Source organism: Crinia signifera, chromosome 5, assembly GCF_055691185.1.
Source record: "Crinia signifera chromosome 5, ASM5569118v1, whole genome shotgun sequence".
In the NCBI taxonomy this organism is placed as follows: domain Eukaryota; kingdom Metazoa; phylum Chordata; class Amphibia; order Anura; family Myobatrachidae; genus Crinia; species Crinia signifera.
Window position 1 is genome coordinate 298,501,713 of NC_139221.1, and position 21,900 is coordinate 298,523,612.

General features: G+C 47.4%; 1 protein-coding gene across 1 annotated transcript; it reads right to left on the reverse strand.

The window, feature by feature from the left end:
* Window positions 1-1,241: 1,241 nt before the first annotated feature.
* GTPBP10 (GTP binding protein 10) lies at window positions 1,242-18,010 on the reverse strand. Its single transcript, XM_083189354.1, has 10 exons — window positions 17,822-18,010; window positions 16,300-16,493; window positions 15,594-15,685; window positions 13,844-13,988; window positions 11,689-11,762; window positions 10,150-10,202; window positions 6,864-6,971; window positions 4,498-4,575; window positions 3,587-3,710; window positions 1,242-1,556 (listed from the first exon to the last, which is right to left on the reverse strand). Exons 1-10 carry the CDS (start codon window positions 17,852-17,854, stop codon window positions 1,318-1,320), a joined length of 1,140 nt encoding a protein of 379 aa, XP_083045480.1. The 5' UTR covers window positions 17,855-18,010; the 3' UTR covers window positions 1,242-1,317.
* Between the last annotated feature and the right edge of the window lie 3,890 nt (window positions 18,011-21,900).

The following is a 21,900-nucleotide window of genomic DNA, read 5'->3' on the forward strand; positions in this document are numbered from 1 at the left end:
TCTTGACTTCCTTCTCCCCAGTATCTTGAGATGAAGACATGGTCTTAATTCAGTCCATTGCCCCCAGTTTCCCGACCCGATCTCTACCTAACTCCTCCACTCCCTACCATTGCCTAGATCTTCAATATATACCTCTAGTCAGACACTGTCCCTTTGTAATTCAGGCATTCCCTTGTCTCGCCCATTCATAAAATGACCCATCCTTGATACTTCCACTCTCTATTTACCGCTCCAACTTTCTCCTCCCCTTTGTGTTGACTCGTTGAGCTAAATGTGGACAACCTCCTTTTTTTCCTCCCTGCTTGACCCATGTTTCAGTCTGGTTTTTACCCCTCCACAGAAACTGCACACACTGAAGTCAGCAATGACCTTCTTGTTGCCATATCCAAGGGCTCATTCTCCTAGATATGCACTCAGAAGATACCACAACAGAATCCCAAACAGTAGCAGCACAATGGAACCTGCAAAGAAGCACCACCACCTGGTTATCATTCAGATGGTCCTCACCTCTGGTTTACCAGTTCCAGCACATTGTCATTGATTCAGCCACATTGTAAGTCGCATACTGTCCCTTTATATACAATAGGCCATGTTTACAGAGGTATGTAGATCTCTTTAATGTGGCTTTTGGGCTCCTTGCAAATTATCAGAGTATTGTGCGGTGTGAAGATTGGAAAGATTTCCAGAAACTCCGGCTACTGGGAACATCTGCAGCTGCGATAGTCTTACTGAGGAACCTTCAATTGTTAGTTCAACGCCATAGAACCCTCCCCGAGCGGGTGAGCAGAAACTCATTCATTCTGATGGCCCTGATTACTCATTGGTTAGATCTATGACCTCCAATGTTTGGCCTTTGGCTTGCATCCCTAACTAACCCTTTTGTTCCCCTCCCCCGCACACACACACACAACCATTTGGATAGTTCTTCTGATATGTGGAAGGGTACTGGTAATGGCATTTAAGTTTTAGGTAGAGACTGCCATAAGTGGAGGGCATGCTCACCCTAAACCATTGCGGCTACTGTGGAGTGATCAGGGTGATTGTGGCAGATGCTGTTATGCTATCAGAGCACCCCGATAAAGGCTTGTCCATCTGTCGCTGACAATGCTTTGGAGACCCCATCTCTGTCGCTCGCCGGTACTCTACGTTTCACTCTTGCATGATTCAGGACCAAAGGCAGACAGGTTCTGACATCGGATCCAGGTGTCATGTGACACACACATGCTATAGCGGCTTCTGAGTAGTAATAAAATGCATCTTTACTGAAATGACATAACACTGTACAAAATCATACATCGGAATAAGTTAGTCCATCGCTCATTCAGCAGGAATCTGTAGTTTCGATTTCACATTTGGGGTGGTTACATTGTGAAGGCTCTGCAGTCTTTCCCGAGCGGTTTCCTGGATCTCCTGTTCGGCCTGTTCGTCCAATGATTTGCGGAGGAAGTGGGTAAGTTCCGTTATGCCCTGATCGGCAGCAACAGAGATTGGCAGAATGTGCTTGAAGCTGATCTGACGATCCGGGACCAGCTCTTCTGGCAGCAAGTGCAGATATTCTGAAATACACGTCATTTTATTCCGGAGAGTAACATAGAAACATAGAATTTGACGGCAGATAAGAACCACTTGGCCCATCTAGTCTGCCCCTTTTTTAAACATGTTACCTCAAACCATATTTGATCCTTATTTTTTTGTAAGGATATCAATATGCCTATCCCAAGCATGTTTAAATTGTACTACTGTGTTTGCCTCTACCACCTCTGATGGGAGGCTATTCCACTTATCTACTACTCTTTCTGTGAAGTAATTCTTCCTCAAATTTTCCCTGAATCTTCCTCCCTCTACTTTCAGTGCATGTCCTCGTGTTCTGCTGCTCCTCTTCCTGTGAAGAATGTCTCCCACCTGTACCTTGTTAAAACCCTTGATATATTTGAAAGTTTGTATCATGTCCCCCCTTTCCCTTCTCTGCTCTAAAGTATACATATTAAGATCTTTTAGTCTTTCCTGGTACGTTTTGTGATGTAGGCCATGCACCATTTTAGTTGCCCTTCTTTGTACAGTCTCTAATGTATTTATATCCTTCTGGAGATATGGCCTCCAGAACTGAACACAATACTCTAGATGAGGTCGTACCAATGACCTATACAGTGGCATTATTACTTCTTTCTTTCTACTGCTGATACCTCTTCCTATGCAACCAAGCATCTGACTTGCCTTCTTCATTGCTTTGTTACATTGCCTACCTGCCTTTAAGTCCCCTGAAATAGTGACACCTAGATCCCTCTCTTCCTCAGTAGTTTCCATTATAGTGCCATTTATACTATATTTAGTCTTTGGATTTTTGCAACCCAAGTGCATGATTTTGCATTTTTTGGCATTAAACTGTAGTTGCCATGCTCTTGACCATTCCTCTAATCTACCTAGATCCTCAATCATTTGTTTTACCCCTCCTGGTGTGTCTACCCTGTTGCATACCTTTGTGTCATCTGCAAAAAGGCACATTTTACCCTCAATTCCATTTGCAATATCACCAATAAAGATATTAAAAAGCACTGGTCCAAGTACAGATCCCTGGGGTACTCCACTTGTAACCTTTCCCTCCTTTGACTGTACTCCGTTTACTACAACTCTCTGTTTTCTGTCCTGCAACCACGCTCTTATCCATTCAACTATCTTAGAATCCAATCCCAAGCTTTCAAGTTTATTTAACAGTCTGCGATGTGGGACAGTGTCAAAAGCCTTACTAAAGTCTAGATAAGCTACATCTACAGCCCCACCTTGATCTATTACTTTAGTCACCCAGTCAAAAAAGTCAATAAGTAGGTCTAAGGCAATCAGTACAAGCATGGATCATATCTTCTCACATGATCTCTGAACACGGGGTATTTCATTATTATTTCCTTTCTTCTTTATGCATACTGTAATCACTGTTATGCTAGCCAAACCCCCATTATATACACCTCTTACTAAAAGAGATATTAAACACACAAGAGAGATCATATGGTGCAGCAGGCAGGGAGAGCAATACTCAACAGTCTGTAGCTGGCTGGTGCAGCAGGCAGTGAGAGCTATACTCAGCAGTCTGTAGCTGGCTGGTGCAGCATGCAGTGAGAGCTATACTCAGCAGTCTGTAGCTGGCTGGTGCCCCAGGCAGTGAGAGCAATACTCAGCGAGGAGGTTTATAACTCCTATTTACAGATGTCTCCCCATACATCTTTGCTGCAGTCAGGCCAATCTACACAGCTAATTATAAATTGCTTCTTATTAACATTAGGTGGCCTGGAATTAATTAACAAACGCTTCAAGAAAACATTGTTTTAAGCCTGTCCTAGATTCCTAATATGCACCTAACAAACCTAATAGATCCCAAATAATAGATATAATATATATATAGTACAACTGGATACAGAGGAGCCTTGGGGCTACTTGCAGTCTGGATGTTTAGCTCTGCTGCCAACAACAGGATCTGTCCAATTTGGTCTACCATGTGTTCCGCCAAAGATGCAAGCACTCAGTTGTCAGATCTGGAGAGCGGCTGCATCGCCTGCTACTCCCAGATACAGAGTACTACTGTTGGATTTCTCACCCGCTGGGTTTTCCAACTGCTTCAGCAATTCCTGGAATTTCACCTCGGCATCAGGCAGATCCATCTTATTGATGACGAGTAAGGCAGGCTTATCCAGGAGTTCCTCCTTATACAGCTGCAGCTCCTACAACAGCACATAGTCACATTGCAGTTACACGTCTTTCCATTTACATACAGCAACACCGCATTTCACAATAAAACCAGACTTCAGTGGTCTACGGATAATCTGCTTTAACAAACCTGAAGAGGGGCAACTATTAAGTATTACACGTCGGGGCAAATTCCATAGTTGTGCCATTATGTCCTCACCTGCTGCTGCTTCTTTCAGTGAGGTGCTGAGCGGAAGCTTGAAGGCCCTGGCAGGTGCCATTTTGGATTTGGGCAAAGTGCTGCGGCCACTGCCTGTGGCCCAGCCAGCCCAGGGGGGAGCGCGGCCGGCCCCTTTTTAAAGAGTTTTGGGCAGGCCCACCGGTAAATAGCCCGGTTTCCCGGTGGGCCAATCCGCCCCTGGTGTACACACACTAAAGCAGAGCAGCATTCACGTGCTACATGCAAAACCAGCCTGCATGGAGCTATAGAGGTCCCTGCGCATTACAATGTGGTTCCTTGCTCCCAGCTTAGTACCGGCCTGTTGGTCATTACTCTATAGGAATTGGCGTGATACTGTGACTTATTGCATGGGCCAGTGTACTCCAATCTGCTGGATTTTCAAAGTTCACCGTACCAGACACATAAACCGAATATAGTACCGCCTATGGTTCTATACATGGGGAAAACATAAAGGGGTCAATCTCGCTCATTAATAAGAACTGAGCATACAACAAATATAATCCCATCCCCACCCACTCATTATAGCGCCCCTCGTACGTGGCGGACCACATGAGGTTTTGAACTCTTTGCCCAGCACTCACCAAGATCAGCAGCTGCACCGTTTCAAAAGCTGTTCTATAGGCAGTCTTAACGGAGAGCTGAAACCCTGACACGTCCACCTGGAAGCAGGAGAAAGAGCCAATAAGATGCGTGCAGAGAAACTAAGCGTTACGGCAACCTATGGGAAAACACATAGGGTGGTATTCAATTGTTATGTTGCGCCTGATCTCCTGTCCAGAGTGGTGGGAGATCGGAGGGTGTTCTTCAATTGATAAAAAAATTTTGCCGTATATCGTGCTCATTGTGGCCAGGATTAGCCGAGCATTCACACAAGTCATCGAAAGCAAGCAATGAGTTAGAACTGGAATGAAGTTTTAAAACCATCTCTCATCTCCTCTGTACAGGTACATGAATGCCATTTTCCAAAACCTGATGCTTTTCATTTAAAAGAACAGTCTGCAATGGGAATGTGTTTTGTTACTGGGAGCCTACAACATCCCCCACCTTTAATCAGATAAGCTGAGCAATGTGTGCAAACACCAACCCCTCCCCCTGTACCAGCTGACCCAAACTTTCCTTTAAAATGGGCATTTGGAGAAGCCTGGCCAAGGCTTGCCTGGCATCATCGGAAGCAAGTCATCGAAAGCAAGCAATGAATTAGAACTGGAATGAAGTTTTAAAACCATCTCTCATCTCCTCTGTACAGGTACATGAATGCCATTTTCCAAAACCTGATGCTTTTCATTTAAAAGAACAGTCTGCAATGGGAATGTGTTTTGTTACTGGGAGCCTACAACATCCCCCACCTTTAATCAGATAAGCTGAGCAATGTGTGCAAACACCAACCCCTCCCCCTGTACCAGCTGACCCAAACTTTCCTTTAAAATGGGCATTTGGAGAAGCCTGACCAAGGCTTGCCTGGCATCATCGGAAGCAAGTCATCGAAAGCAAGCAATGAGTTAGAACTGGAATGAAGTTTTAAAACCATCTCTCATCTCCTCTGTACAGGTACATGAATGCCATTTTCCAAAACCTGATGCTTTTCATTTAAAAGAACAGTCTGCAATGGGAATGTGTTTTGTTACTGGGAGCCTACAACATCCCCCACCTTTAATCAGATAAGCTGAGCAATGTGTGCAAACACCAACCCCTCCCCCTGTACCAGCTGACCCAAACTTTCCTTTAAAATGGGCATTTGGAGAAGCCTGGCCAAGGCTTGCCTGGCATCATCGGAAGCAAGTCATCGAAAGCAAGCAATGAGTTAGAACTGGAGTTTGGACTGGATTTGGACATAAACCGAAACACTGCCATGTTTTATTTTTGCTTTTCCCAAGATACCATCTATCTCAGCCTCTTAGGAAAGCTATGTATTACTCTTTGTTTTACTGTTTCTTTACCATGATCATCATCATATACCTCTGCCCCCACTGTATGCAAAGCCTGTATGCTGTACATTCGCTGGTTGCACACCCCGCCAGCAACAAGCTGGCAGGGTGTGCCAGCTTTGGAAGAAAAGTGCTACATAAATACAAATATTTTTACTGCTGCCTCTGAGCAGCATGATTAAGATGGCGCCGCTGATGGCTGCCTAGGAGCTGTGCAGCTCAGCCAAATATGTTCCCTGTGTGATAACTGTACTGTCTCTGCTTGTATTGTTACCTACCTGGCTGTTTCGGCGACCAGTGGCGCCGCTGATGGCTGCCTAGGCGCTGTGCACCTCAGTGGGTATGTGTTCCCCACATGTAATGTTTTATTGTAATGTATGTAATGCCTTCTCCCCCTGCCCCCCCCCCCCCCCCCCCTTCATCCCTGCTTGATGCTGCACTGTAAATCCACAAAAAATTCCTAGTGTGCGCAAGCATACATGGCCAATAAAGTTGATTCTATTCTATTTCAGATCACCGCCACCGGGGATAGCAAGATGAAATGCTGCTGAAAAACAATTAAAGGCCTTCCATAATGTACGGCTCAATAACACAGCACTAAGACGCGGCAACTGTACGCAAAGGCACTATTTACAAGGGTACAATGTGTGTCTGCTGTAGTCACTGCCAGCCAGTCTGGGCACACGCTTCATCAGGGTCAGGGATAATCCTATGAAACGCGACACAATATTCTGCCTGGTTACAGAACAGCCACTTGACAGATTACGGAACAAATTTCTGGCTTGCAGCAGCACAAGCGTTTCACCATACAGAGGACGGCTGCTTGTGACCAGTATTACAGACTCCATACGCCAGGCCAACCCATCCCAGCATGCCCTGCCACAGGTTTGCTCTTATGGAATGCTAGAACGGTAGGAAAGCATGCTGGGATGTGTAGTTCCACAACATCTGGAGACCCAGTTTACTGATTCTCAGAGGAGTTTACTTGGAAGCACCAGATGAGTAGCCAGCAGCGCACTCACCACAAACAGCAGCTGCTTCGTTCTCTCGATGTGCTTGAGGAACTTGTGTCCCATCCCTCTGTTGATATGTGCACCCTCGATTAAGCCTGGGAGATCAGCTACCGAAATCTAATGCAGAGAAACACAGTTTCATGTTACTGCAGCTCGCAACAACATTTTAGGGGGAACCCTGCAGAGCTCACACATTCAGCAAAGTGCAGGTAAACGTGCATAGCATGTACATAAAACACATATACAGCTTGTACACACATTCCCAGCATATTGCTGTGAATAAGCCACCATTTTTATCCTGGCACAATACTAAGAAGATTAATACTCAGAGGAATTAGCTGCAGATCGCACCATGCAGTAGAACTGAACATAGAAAGCAACTGAATGTGTTGTGTTGTCCGCAGTATGACCCGGCCATAGACCTCGCGAAATGTTGTGTTGTCCGCAGTATGACCCAGCCATAGACCTTGCGAAATGTTGTGTTGTCCGCAGTATGACCCGGCCATAGACCTCGCGTAATGTTTTGTTGTCCGCAGTATGACCTGGCCATAGACCTCGCGTAATGTTGTGTTGCCCGCAGTATGAACGAGCCATAGACCTCGTGTAATGTTGTGCTGTCCGCAGTATGACCCGGTCATAGACCTCGCGTAATGTTGTGTTGTCCACAGTATGACCAAGCCATAGACCTCGTGTAATGTTGTGCTGTCCGCAGTATGACCCAGCCATAGACCTCGTGTAATGTTGTGCTGTCCGCAGTATGACCGGGCCATAGACCTCGTGTAATGTTGTGCTGTCCGCAGTATGACCCAGCCATAGACCTCGTGTAATGTTGTGCTGTCCGCAGTATGACCCAGCCATAGACCTCGTGTAATGTTGTGTTGTCCGCAGTATGACCCAGCCATAGACCTCGTGTAATGTTGTGTTGTCCGCAGTATGAGCCAGCCATAGACCTCGCTTAATGTCGTGTTGTCCACAGTATGACCCGGCCATAGACCTCGTGTAATGTTGTGCTGTCCGCAGTATGACCCGGCCATAGACCTCGCGAAATGTTGTGTTGTCCGCAGTATGAGCCAGCCATAGACCTCGCTTAATGTCGTGCTGTCCGCAGTATGACCTGGCCATAGACCTCCTGTAATGTTGTGCTGTCCGCAGTATGACCCGGCCATAGACCTCGTGTAATGTTGTGCTGTCCGCAGTATGACCCGGCCATAGACCTCGCGTAATGTTGTGCTGTCCGCAGTATGACCCGGCCATAGACCTCGCGTAATGTTGTGTTGTCCGCAGTATGACCCGGCCATAGACCTCGCGTAATGTTGTGCTGTCCGCAGTATGACCCGGCCATAGACCTCGCGTAATGTTGTGCTGTCCGCAGTATGACCCGGCCATAGACCTAGTGCAATGTTGTGTTGTCCGCAGTATGACCCAGCCATAGACCTCGCGTAATGTTGTGCTGTCCACAGTATGACCCGGCCATAGACCTCGCGTAATGTTGTGCTGTCCGCAGTATGACCCGGCCATAGACCTCGCGTAATGTTGTGCTGTCCGCAGTATGACCCGGCCATAGACCTCGCGTAATGTTGTGCTGTCCGCAGTATGACCCGGCCATAGACCTCGTGTAATGTTGTGTTGTCCGCAGTATGACCCAGCCATAGACCTCGTGTAATGTTGTGTTGTCCGCAGTATGACCCAGCCATAGACCTCGTGTAATGTTGTGTTGTCCGCAGTATGAGCCAGCCATAGACCTCGCTTAATGTCGTGTTGTCCACAGTATGACCCGGCCATAGACCTCGTGTAATGTTGTGCTGTCCGCAGTATGACCCGGCCATAGACCTCGCGAAATGTTGTGTTGTCCGCAGTATGAGCCAGCCATAGACCTCGCTTAATGTCGTGCTGTCCGCAGTATGACCTGGCCATAGACCTCCTGTAATGTTGTGCTGTCCGCAGTATGACCCGGCCATAGACCTCGTGTAATGTTGTGCTGTCCGCAGTATGACCCGGCCATAGACCTCGCGTAATGTTGTGCTGTCCGCAGTATGACCCGGCCATAGACCTCGCGTAATGTTGTGTTGTCCGCAGTATGACCCGGCCATAGACCTCGCGTAATGTTGTGCTGTCCGCAGTATGACCCGGCCATAGACCTCGCGTAATGTTGTGCTGTCCGCAGTATGACCCGGCCATAGACCTAGTGCAATGTTGTGTTGTCCGCAGTATGACCCAGCCATAGACCTCGCGTAATGTTGTGCTGTCCACAGTATGACCCGGCCATAGACCTCGCGTAATGTTGTGCTGTCCGCAGTATGACCCGGCCATAGACCTCGCGTAATGTTGTGCTGTCCGCAGTATGACCCGGCCATAGACCTCGCGTAATGTTGTGCTGTCCGCAGTATGACCCGGCCATAGACCTCGCGTAATGTTGTGCTGTCCGCAGTATGACCCGGCCATAGACCTAGTGCAATGTTGTGCTGTCCGCAGTGTGACCCGGCCATAGACCTCGTGTAATGTTGTGCTGTCCGCAGTGTGACCCGGCCATAGACCTCGCGTAATGTTGTGTTGTCCGCAGTGTGACCCGGCCATAGACCCCGTGTAATGTTGTGTTGTCCGCAGTATGACCCGGCCATAGACCTCGTGTAATGTTGTGCTGTCCGCAGTATGACCCGGCCATAGACCTCGTGTAATGTTGTGCTGTCCGCAGTATGACCCGGCCATAGACCTCGCGTAATGTTGTGCTGTCCGCAGTATGACCCGGCCATAGACCTCGCGTAATGTTGTGTTGTCCGCAGTATGACCCGGCCATAGACCTCGCGTAATGTTGTGCTGTCCGCAGTATGACCCGGCCATAGACCTCGCGTAATGTTGTGCTGTCCGCAGTATGACCCGGCCATAGACCTAGTGCAATGTTGTGTTGTCCGCAGTATGACCCAGCCATAGACCTCGCGTAATGTTGTGTTGTCCACAGTATGACCCGGCCATAGACCTCGCGTAATGTTGTGCTGTCCGCAGTATGACCCGGCCATAGACCTCGCGTAATGTTGTGCTGTCCGCAGTATGACCCGGCCATAGACCTCGCGTAATGTTGTGTTGTCCGCAGTATGACCCGGCCATAGACCTCGCGTAATGTTGTGTTGTCCGCAGTATGACCCGGCCATAGACCTCGCGTAATGTTGTGCTGTCCGCAGTATGACCCGGCCATAGACCTTGTGTAATGTTGTGCTGTCCGCAGTATGACCCGGCCATAGACCCCGTGTAATGTTGTGCTGTCCGCAGTATGACACGTCCATACACCTCGTGTAATTACCTGCTTGAAGTCAGGATACATGATTTTGCCAATCTCTGGTTTTACTGTGGTAACTGTAACACACATAGAACAATGACTTTGGATGAAAATCAGGGGTAGATTTATTAAGCTCAGTGATGTGATAAACTGCCTGATTTTTATCACCGGCCAATCAGCTTCTACCTGTCATTTTTCAAACCAAGCCTGTAACTTCACAGTTAACAGCTGGTTGGCCAGTGATAAAAACCAGACACTTTATCACTTCACCAAGCTTAATAAATCTGCCCCTCAGTCTCAAATACATCCCTATAACACCCCTTAGGAGACACATGGAAGTCCGGTCCCTGGAGCAACCATTTAATAGGACCATGCAAAGTGTGCTGGTATAAGCTGTTGGGTCGATATACACCAAAGGACGACATTCATTGGGTCGACCACTGAAGCTCAACATGGCTTAGCGCGACACCTCAAATAGGTCGACACAAGCAATGGCTAGGTCAACATGGGTTTTTAACTTTTTCTTTGAGCCGACAGGCGGTATTTCATGCCCTACCATCCTCTAGGGCATGGAGGAAGAATAGAACAGTGTGCCAAGGGCAGTGAGGAACTGTGCCCGATGCCCATGCAAGGGGACGCGTTGCACCAATAGGGTGTCCATGTTGACAGTAAAAAAAAGTGAATAACCCATGTTGACCTTTTGACTGTCGACCTAATGCTTGTGTCAACCTATTTGAGGTGTCAACCTAAGCCATGTCCACCACTGGTGGTCAACCTAATGTATGTCAACCTTTGGTTGGTCGACCCAATACCCAGTGTGGGTCCAGTAGTAAAAATTGCAGTCACAGCCATAAGCTAAGCCGGGCATATGACAAACCCTGTGTGTTATTTGCAGGACAGTTATACATAATGCTGTCAATTATACTAGTGTTCATTCTAGCACCCGCCATATTTGAAAACCCATGCAGTTCCTCTTCCCTGCCTGGGGTGTCGCTGTCTGCTGTAGTGCTTCTAGCACAGGTCTGGCTTGCATATCAGTGCTGATATACAGACCACACTGTGCTAGAAGCACTACAGCAGACAGTGACACCCCAGGCAGGGAAGAGGAACTGCATGGGTTTTCAAATATGAGGGTGCTAGAATGAACACTATATACTGTTTTTTTTTTTTTTATATTATTTTGAATACATTCAGCTTGTATAGTTTCTCTATAAGTGAATGGCAGATGAACTATCCAATCACCTGCGACATGAGACCAGCTGGGATTACTGATGATTAGACAAGCCGTCGCTGGTAAAACACCAGTAATGCTGAATCAGTGCTTCGGGTCCAGACAAAGACCAAATGTTGGGATCATCTTATTCCCCTAAATAAATAACCCCTCATGTGGCTAATCACCCTAATTATGCAGCAAATTACTTGGGGACAAAATGACCCCAAAACGCATCCCCTCCTGTCAGGCTTACCAGTGACTTCTCCATCCCCTACAACAAAGCATCGGTCACTTACTGTATATGAACCTACAGTATGACAGAATACAATAAGCAGCAGCTGGGCACTTACATGCATAGTCAGCAATCTGCGGCGTGGCGTGCGACAGCTTGCCGAGTAACGACGACTTGCCGGCATTTGGAAACCTAGAACAGCACAAGGAAAGGTATTTATGTATTGTTACGGGAATGGCAATGGGAATATAAACGCAGGGGTAAGCTATGGGATGTTGTACAGAGATCCCACATGGAATAGAACTCGATAGCCAGTATCTCTAGTGCTGCAGTGGCCGCCTTTACCAAACGCAAATGTATTCTACAGAAGACAAATGGAAGTCTAGAACCTCTGAGATCTCAGACGTACTACCACCAGCACCATCCGATCATGATGGTGAAAGTGAGATGCAGCTGATTGGATGGCACGCGGCTCATTACTCAGGAGGCGGTGACTTATGCCACTGGTGGTATGGGCCATTGGGTAGACACTATTAAGGTCAATAAATGTTGGCTCAACCACTGAAGGCCGATGCATAAAAAGGTTGATATGCCTAAGGTTGACAAGAATTAGGTAGACATTGTGGAGGTCAACCGTAAAAAGGCCAACATGGGTTTTTCACCATGAAATTTTTTTTTTACCCGAAAGTCAAGATGGACACCGTCTAAGTGTTCCGTGTTCCCTCGCATAGCTCGCTACGCTCGGCACACTAGTCTATTCTCCCACCACGCCCTAGTGGATGGTAGGGCATGAAGTATCACCTGTCGGCACATGTCATCTCAAAGAAAAAGCGAAAATCCCAGGTCGATGTTTTGACCTTCCAAATGTTGACCTAATGCATGTGTCGATCTTCAGTGGTCAACCCAACAGATGTTGACCTTAATAGTGTCGACCCAACGACCATATACCACAACTGGATGGGTGGAACATTGGTTGTGGCACCGGGGACATGACCTCATCCTATTCCTCCCCCTTGCTGTGTGTTTAGCCGCTGAACAAGATCAAACCAGCTTCCTATTGTGTCTGATGAAAGAGTAATTCCTTAACAGAGCGCAGAGTAATTTCCCATTAATATCCCCATCAAAGGAACAGCCACTAAATTGCTAAATACAATGAACAAACCAGATAACTCTCAGATCAAATACTATAGAGCTACAAATAATGGAGATGGTAAATTGTCCTTATTCCAGAGACCGGAGTGTTGGAGCTGCGGGGAGGGGGGCGCATAGCTAAAAGGTTCACGTCCCAGGACAATTAAAAGGACCACTTCAGCCAAGCACATTAACAGACACAAAGTGAGGGGGCTTAGTGAATAACCTCCATATTGGCTATGGAACAATGGGAAATGAAAACAGGAGGACGAATGGTAATTGCTTTATAATTGGTAGCCCAAATTGTGCGCTGCCTGCTCAGATCCGCACAGCACAGAATGCGTGTAACCGTCTATAGAACATACAAGCATCAGAACATTATATTCTTATATTCTTATTATATTCTTATAAAGAAGATCAGTTACGTATGGTCTCTCTATGTGCGTGCTCAGAAACAGGTAGCACCCAAAGGAATTGGTCACTGGGTCGACCAAATTAAGGTTGACATACCAACCACTGGTCGACACAGGAAACTGTTGATGTGCCTAAGGTCAACAGGATCAAATGGTCGACACAAGCATTAGGTCAACAGTGAAGAGGTCTACATGGGTTTTTCATGGTTTTTGCCCCGAATGTCGACATGGACACTACATTGGTGTGCCGTGTCCGCTCACCATGCTTCGGGCGCGGTGTCACGCTGCGCTCGGCACACTATTCTATTCTCCCTCCACACCCTAGTGGATGGTAGAGCATGAAATACCACCTGCCGGCACATGTTGGCTCCAAAAAAAAAAAAAAATGTATGACGTGGGAAATAGTGGCCGGCGCCTATTCAATGTGGTCTTGCCCGTTTTGTCGATTACGGCCGTGAATTGTTGCGATCCCGGGCGAATTTTGACAATCCATGGCCGGTTACGCAGACACGCGCCCTTTTCGCTGATCATGAAGCGGGACATTGAATCCCACCTGGCAAAAACGGGCCAGGGTCATGGCTGTGGGGACAGATCGACAGTCGTGACCTGGGATTGAATACCCCCAGAGTGGGTTATTAGCTGTTTTTTGGCTAGGTTTGGTCTGGGTTTCAGGTCATTCAGAGCAGCAACACTGAATTGTCCATGTTACTAAGCTGCGCACACACCTACCCAACTAGCCCCACGTCTGCAATCAGCTTCAGATCCAGGCGGATTATTCTTTTCTGGCCTTTAGAAGGGTGAAAATCTGTTCTGAAACGACCGCCATGACCACCCTTGGCAACACGGATTTTGTCTCCTTCTTTGTTTAGCTCCCCTGGAAGTAAACCGGCATGATTTAAACTTAAATATTACTAAACCAATAGCCTATGGACCTACATATAAACCTGGTTAGTTACCCTGCACTGGCTCCAAGGCCCATATTCCCAAAAGCCATGGACAGGCATGCATCTATAACTAGTTCTGTAAATGGTCATTCAGGAATCAGTATTAAATCCCGGCGGTCGGGATCCCGGCGTTCAAAATCCCGACGCCAGAATCCCGACCGCCAAAATCCCGACATGGGTGGGGGGGGGGGGCGGGGGGGGAGAGACGTGGATCACCTCACCTTGCGGGCTCGCTGCGCTCACCACGCAGCGGGCCCGGTGCCTCGCTACGCTCGGCACACTAATTTGTTCTCCCTCCGGGGGTGTCGTGGACACCCCCGGAGGGAGAAAGTGTCGGGATTTCGGCGGTCGGGATTTTGAACGCCGGGATCTACACTGCATTCCGTCATTCATACAGCAACCCCGACTGAAAACTTAGCCTCAAGTCCAGCCTGGGCCAATGACTCCAACAGTCTGTGGGCCTCATTAAGAAGCGGACAGTAATGCAGTAGCAGCGGTGACAATGGCTCAGAATGGTCATCAGTACAAGGACACCTTTTACTTGTTTTAATTCTGACCGCCTAACCAGTGACATGCGCTTAACGTCTTGTGGGTAATGCGTGGACATTAATGGCATATCCGACACTTAAGCTGGGCACACATTGAGCAATATGTCCTCATATCCAGCGGTTGCTAGAAACGTCGCCAGGATGATATATCTAGTGCCCAGTAATAGCCTTCATTTACATCACTCAATGTGTACCCAGGTTCTGATATATTACCCATCAGGCAGACATATCTGCTGGGCAGGCAGAGCCCTACCAAGTGCTCAGGTTTAAATGAAGAGTTCCTGAATTGCAATAGTTACTAAGTATTGTCCAAGCTTAGAACCTATTGCCAGTCCCATATTACAGTGAGATGTGCACCACTGACCGACACAGCCACTGCCATTCTCAGTCCATATACAGTAGTCCTCACGCTGCCCAATAGTAGTAAGTCACCACACCATCATCATCCTCATGTAATAAAGGGTACAGGTCATTGGCTCGACCAAATTTAGGTGCACATGCATTCGGTCGACCACTGAAGGTCATTATGCCTTAGGTCGACACCTGAAATAGGTTGACATGGGTAAGGGTGATAGGGTCAGAACACAAGCATTAGATCGACAACGGGAAGGATGACAGTGAAAAGGTCGACATGAGGTTTTTCACGTTTTTGTCTCAAGTGTCGACAGTCAACATTGACTTCGCCATGCTTCCAGCATGGTGCCTTGCACACTATTTTATTCTGCCAGCATGCCGTAGTGGATGCTAGGGCATGAATTACTGCCTGTCGGCACAAAAAAATAAAACATGAAAAACCCATGCTGTCCTTTTGACTGTCGACCCCACGAGTGTGCTGACCTTTCCGACCCGGTCGACCTTGCCCATATCAACCTATTTCCGGTTTTGTTCTAAGGCTTGTCGACCTTAATATGACCGTATACCACAGTAAATACCAAGCACTGTCAGTGTCAGGCCAGGCAACTGAATGGGAATGGAGAATGTTCTTACCGATTTTAATCCCATTATCTGAAGTGACAGTTATCCCAACAGGAACATTGACAAGACAGTCTTCCCCCATTGCACCTTTAAGAGCACGAACACTGAAAGGATGAAAGCAGAATTGCACAGATTGATATAATGCATAGACATCCACCGCATATGTACACACAATAACTCTTGTATTGATTCATACATATGTACAACCCCTCTGCTATGGACCTCGGATGACTGCCCGACAGGGGGGATCCTGACTCACCATGGGCTAGGGGACGTGGCCCACAAATCATGTTATTCCCGCAAGGCCCCATCATCGTTGGGAATACACGCTGGCCAAAAACGCCCAGTGTGTATTGACCTTTACTATGATATTGAAAAAAACTAAATAAGTATAAAAGGAGTATATATTTTGAAGTTTTACCAAAGTGGAAGCACCCAGATACGGCTGTATATATTGGGGGGGGGGGGGGGGGGGGGGGGGGAATAGAGGGAAGACAGATAAACATCAAACATGAGGACAAACAATATTATCGGGGCTTATTATGAGTGATAATTTTTATCACTGTGTAATGAATTCAAATTATTCATAGTACGAGTCACACATCTGCTGGAAGTCAATTACCTAAATGAAAAAGAATCCGATTGGTTCCAACACGCTTTTAGTTGCTTTTTTAGTCCTGGAACAGTAGCACATCCTGACAGCATAAACAGAACTCACCTGCTATTGGCCCCGTTACCTCCGACAAAGTGCTTCTGTGCGTATTGGTCTTTCACGGTTTTCAACGACATTCCATGTTTTGCTGTCACCCACACATCACCCCCTTTTCCTCCTTCTCCGCCTAAACGTGGGAGGCCCATTCCGCCAGCTCCACCTTTCACCATGACCCTCAAATTGTCTACAAAGTTTCCATACTAAAAAGAGAAAACATCAATACAGTAAGTTGGGGAAAAAAACTGCAATTAAGTTCCGCACAATTCTCACATTAAACAAACAGAGGGGGCAAGTCAATTATGACTGATGCCAATGATTAAGTTTGAGTCTATGTTTTTAGCCCTTTTAATATGCAACTCCATCGGGCTGTGTTGGGGATGACTTAGCATGCCCTCCCAGCGGTCTAGCAGTGGCATATCGCCAGTAACTGAAACGACTACATACTATTTTATTAGACATGATAAACTTATTACATATCACATGACACAGCCAAATAACCAATGATATAACTCTACTTCCTGTTACACTTATAGTTGTTGCCTATCCAAAAATGTTTCATATGTTATGTCGACAATCAGGATGGGATGCAGTTTAAATCCCGGCGGTCGGGATCCCGGCGTTCAAAATCCCGAACGCAGAAATCCCGACACTTTCTCCCCCCCGTGGGTGTCCACGACACCCTCGGAGGGAGAATAAATTAGCGTGCCGAGCGTAGCGAGGCACCGGGTCCGCTGCGGGATTTCGGGATTGTCGGGATTTCGGCGTTCGGGATTCCGGCGTCGGGATTTTGAACGCCGGGATCCCGACCGCCGGCTTTTCATGCCGAATCCAATCAGGATGTCAACAAGTAGAATGCAGATACCAGAATGTTGGCTCCTTAAAGCATATAGGCATGTCGGCAGTAGACGTAAACATGGCGGCAAAATCGTCTGTACTGCCAGCGCACAAAAAATGCTTCAAGTAGCCCATACAAACATCTTGGTGCCTGCATTCCGAGTTCCAAATGCTGCATGCATGACATGTTTGACAACCAGTGCAGGTTCCGGTTCAGAACATGGGACTCCCATGGCTATCATAATTATACTGCCTCAGAACGCTGTGCACAACATCTATTGCAGTGGTTCTCAAACTCGGTCCTCGGGACCCCTCACAGTTCACGTTTTCCAGGACACCCGACAGGTGCACTCGTTACTGACAGACACACTTTAAAAGATACTCAGATTGAGCTAATTATTTAACTTGATTCTGTGAGGAGACCTGCAAAACATGCACTGAGTGGGGTCCTGAGGACTGACTTTGAGAACCTGTGATGTATTGGGAATAGTAACTGCGCCAGCACTACAGTGAATGTAGCTAGCCTGCATGGGTACATGGGTTAATGCTCTACACAAGTGTAATGATGTTCTGAAGCAGTTAATTATGCTAACCCAAGGGGTCCCATGTTCTGCACTGGAACCACAATGCAATAACGCTATATACTGTAGACACATATACACAATGTATATTATATACGTGCAGTGTACAGTACCTTCCTGAGCAGGACCCTGCTGACCCACACCATGGTGCAGAATAGAGGGCAGCCCCCCTGAGAGCCGCTGTGCACAGCAGTAATACACCCTTCACCCTACACCGAACTGCACGCACGCCGTATAACACTGTCAGTCACACACAGAGCAAAGCATGACACTGTGCAGCTACTAAACTCGCCCGGCGGAAACACAGCTCAGCGCTTTGGTTCCGGGCACTGTGCAGAGAGTGGGACATCATTGCTATGCTGATGGCTGTTGCCAGCACACTGTCACTCTCAGCTTGGCTGTCCCTTCCGCTATGCTCGGTTATATACAGTATTACTAATGGTCCTCTCAGGGGTACAGTGGTCTTTGCTCTATTATCCTTCATATTTTCCACAGACTATGGAGGTCATTCTAGGCCAGTGATGGCTAACCTTGACACTCCAGCTGTTGTTGTACTACACATCCCAGCATGCCCTGCATCAGATTTAGCATGGCCAAATAGTAAAACTGTAGCAGGGAATGCTGGGATGTGTGGTTCAACAACAGCTGGAGTGTCAAGGTTAGCCATCACTGTTCTAGTCTGATCGCTTCCATGTCCGTTTGCACAGGGGAGAAATGTTCTGCAAATGCGCATGTGCAGGCTCCGTTTGCAAATGGATGTGGTGACTTGTATAGTCGCCGGCCCGTCCACACGGAGCAGTGCGGGCAGGGGCGTATCCACGGGTCGCGCCCATGGTTCCCATGGTTGGCTATCATAAGTGTCTCCATAATATCACTGGCCGTTCCCATGATAATTTGTCCGTGAAGCGCGGGGGGCGGGTAGCTAACGCCGGGGAGTGACTTAGATTTGCGAACGCTTTGGACATCATTCGATGGTCGGCGGCCGTCGAATGATTTCTGCCCCGCACACAAACTGCGAATAGATGCTGCGGAGAAAATGCGTGCGGAGAAAATCGGTGGGCGGTGTTTAGTTGGTTCGCAAACCTGTGAAATTCGTAGCTTTGCGAGTCAACCAGAATGACCTCCTATATACTGTATACATGGGAGTAGGTACTGACAGGAATGACAGATCTGACCTGATCGCAGCAATCCTAAATGTCAAGCATGAGATTAATGGATATTTGATGTATATGTAACAAACGTGCCCATATATTCCATGTACTATAGAACTAACAGAAGTAGGAGAGATGCTTAGAGCAGTGCAGTTACTGTACCCTATAATTAAATTATATTCAGTACATTTACCCTTGTATGTTAAGCATCCACACAATGCTGCATTCTTGTTTTGCACTGAACAAAGCCATGCCGTAACGGTAGCAGCTACATCTCCTTCGCCGAGAGGACCTTTCCCATCATGCACTGGGTCCAGGTCTACCTGTAGTGAGTGAAGCGAGCCACCACGTCTGAAGCGTGCAATCGAAGCAAGCCCGCGAGGGTCCACTGCAGTTGAACTAAAAGAAAATGGCCGACACCAATTTAAATTACAGACAAAATAAAACGCTTTAAGAGCATCTAACAACTTCCGCCCTCACGTCACATCTGGGTCCTTTCCGCAAAGGGAAATTAACCCGGCTTGTAGGTGTAAAAGGGGTATTACTGATGCATAATGGGTTCCTAGAATACAAATTTTACTTTAGGGAAAATAAAGAATTTGCCCAGTGCTACGTCTGGCAAGTATGGCGGGTGTTCGAGAGCTGTGTTGGCTGGTGTGTTACCCAGGTGGAGGATAAAACCATATTTTCACAACTCTTTCTGGCATCTTTCTTTTGGTTCTTTAACGCAACGTTTCTAGAACATTTTTTTTGTTATGTTAATTCATTGTTCTTAAACCCAGTCTTCCAAATAACACCCTTGCTATCAAATAAAATAGTTACCATTGCTTTGTATTTGGTTTAGCTTTTAAGTGCTTTCTTCTATTTGGTGATGGAGATGTTTTGTGGTGCATGGATCTACTCAGCAAGGTTATGCAAAGCAGGGAGGCGGCAGGCTGGAGAGGCACCTCCATGCTTTGACCACCTGTCAAACTGTATGTCATTCAGCGGTACCGGTAAGGTAAAGTGGAGCTCCCCAATGGTTAGGTGCTGGGTGGCGGCTAGTGAAGTGGCAGGGCAGGGCACCTCCCAAACTCATTCATGTCACTCCATGTGACCTGGACCGGGTGCATCCCTGCAAAACAGTGATGCCATGGAGTTACCTGGCTGAGACTACCTGGTGCAGTCACCCGACCAGCTGCAGCTGTGACAGCCCTGGCCCTGCAATTCTGTTGGTAGTCAAAGGAGGAGGGGGGATGGAGAGAAGACATGGGGGACAGGAGGGAAGAGCAATAGAGGTGATAAAAGCGTAAGACATTACAGGTGACAGGATGGGAGGGCATGTTGGGGACAGTAGGGAAGAGATAAAGAGGTGACACATGGAGAGAGGAAGAGAAGTGACAGCAGCTGGGGGCATGAGAGATGACAGAAGGGGAGGGCATGAGGGAGGCAGTAAAGGCGATGGGTGGGAATGTGGAATCAGGAGAAAGACGGTAGAAAAGGTGACAGGATAGAGAGCAGTAGAGGTTACAAGGGAGGAAAGGAGGGGCAAGCAGTAGAGGTGACAGGAGCAGAGGGCATGAGAGGTGAGCTTTGTGGGACAGGAGAGGTGGCAGAAGGGGGATGGGATCATGAGAGATGAGGAAAGGCAGGCGAAGTGACAGGAACAAGATGCAGGATAAGTAACATGGGTGGCAGGAGAGTTTATAGGGTAGAATAGGCAGCAGGGAAGCTGTCAGAAGAGGAGGACTGGAAAAGTTATGAAGTTTCCTCCTTCATCTCTCCTCCCGCTGCATCCATAAAGCTGTATGACAGCCAATCTGCAGTCTCCAATTCATCCTCTGATCTCCTGTGTACCCATTGCCCCTACAGTATGTTAGGCAATGGGGAAACCTTCAGTATCTTAAGATAATGGTGGATCCTACAGTATGCTAGGGCAATGGGGGGATCCTACAGTGTGTTAGGGCAGTGGGGGATCCTAGAGTATGTTAGGGTAATGGGGGGAACCTACAGTATTTTAGGGTAATGGGGGGGACCCTATAATATGTTAGGGTAATGGGAGGACACTACAGTAAGTTATAGCAATGGGTGGACACTACAGTATGTTAATGAGGAGACACTACAGTATGTTAGGGCAGTGGGGGACCCTACAGTGTGTTAGGGTAATGAGGGGAGCCTACTGTATATTAGGGTAATGAGGGGACCCTACAGTTTGTTAGGGTAATGGGAGCCTACTGTATGTTAGGGTAGTGGGGGGGGACCCTACAGTATGCTAGGGTAATGTGGGGACCCTACAGTATTTTAAGGTAATGGGTGGACCCTACAGTATGCTTGGGCAATGGGGGGGACCCTACAGTATGTTAGGGTAATAGGGGATCCTACAGTATGTTACAGTAATGGATGAACCTTACAGTATGTTAGGGCAGTGGGGGGCATCCTACAGTATGTCAGAGTAATGGGAGGACCCTAGAGTATGTTAGGGTAATGGGGGGGGGGACACTACAGTATGTTATGGTAATGGGGGACACTACAGTATGTTCTTCTTCCAAAACATGTCTGACAGAATATTACTAGGGTTGAAGTTCCTTTCACTGTGTCCAGGTTCCAGCCCCTGATGAGGCTAGTGTGCTCAGTCTGATTGTGATGTCTGACTTGTTTGGGCTACACGTCTCCATAGTCATCATTGAAGGTTCAAGAAACTAGTTACATCTGAAGCATGGGGATGACTACAAGGGAAGATAATCCCTGTATTCAGGTGTTAAATGTCTCTTCCTTTAACAGTGGCATTTATACCTGGGCCACATTGCTTATTTTATCGATGTGTCGGCATACGGATAGAATCAGCTCTAGCGGTGTCATTACTTTGGTGTTTTGCTCTCTTGAGCACTATTTTGGATTTGATAGCAAATCATTCACCATAAGTACTGTAGCATCTCTCAGCAGAATCTCTCAGTTTTCACTTTTTGTCCAATCCAGTGCATTCCTACGCCGCACCAAGGGCCTAATTCAGACCTGATAGCTCATCTTCCAAGTTGCATATGAGTGCGAGCAGATAGCCGCTG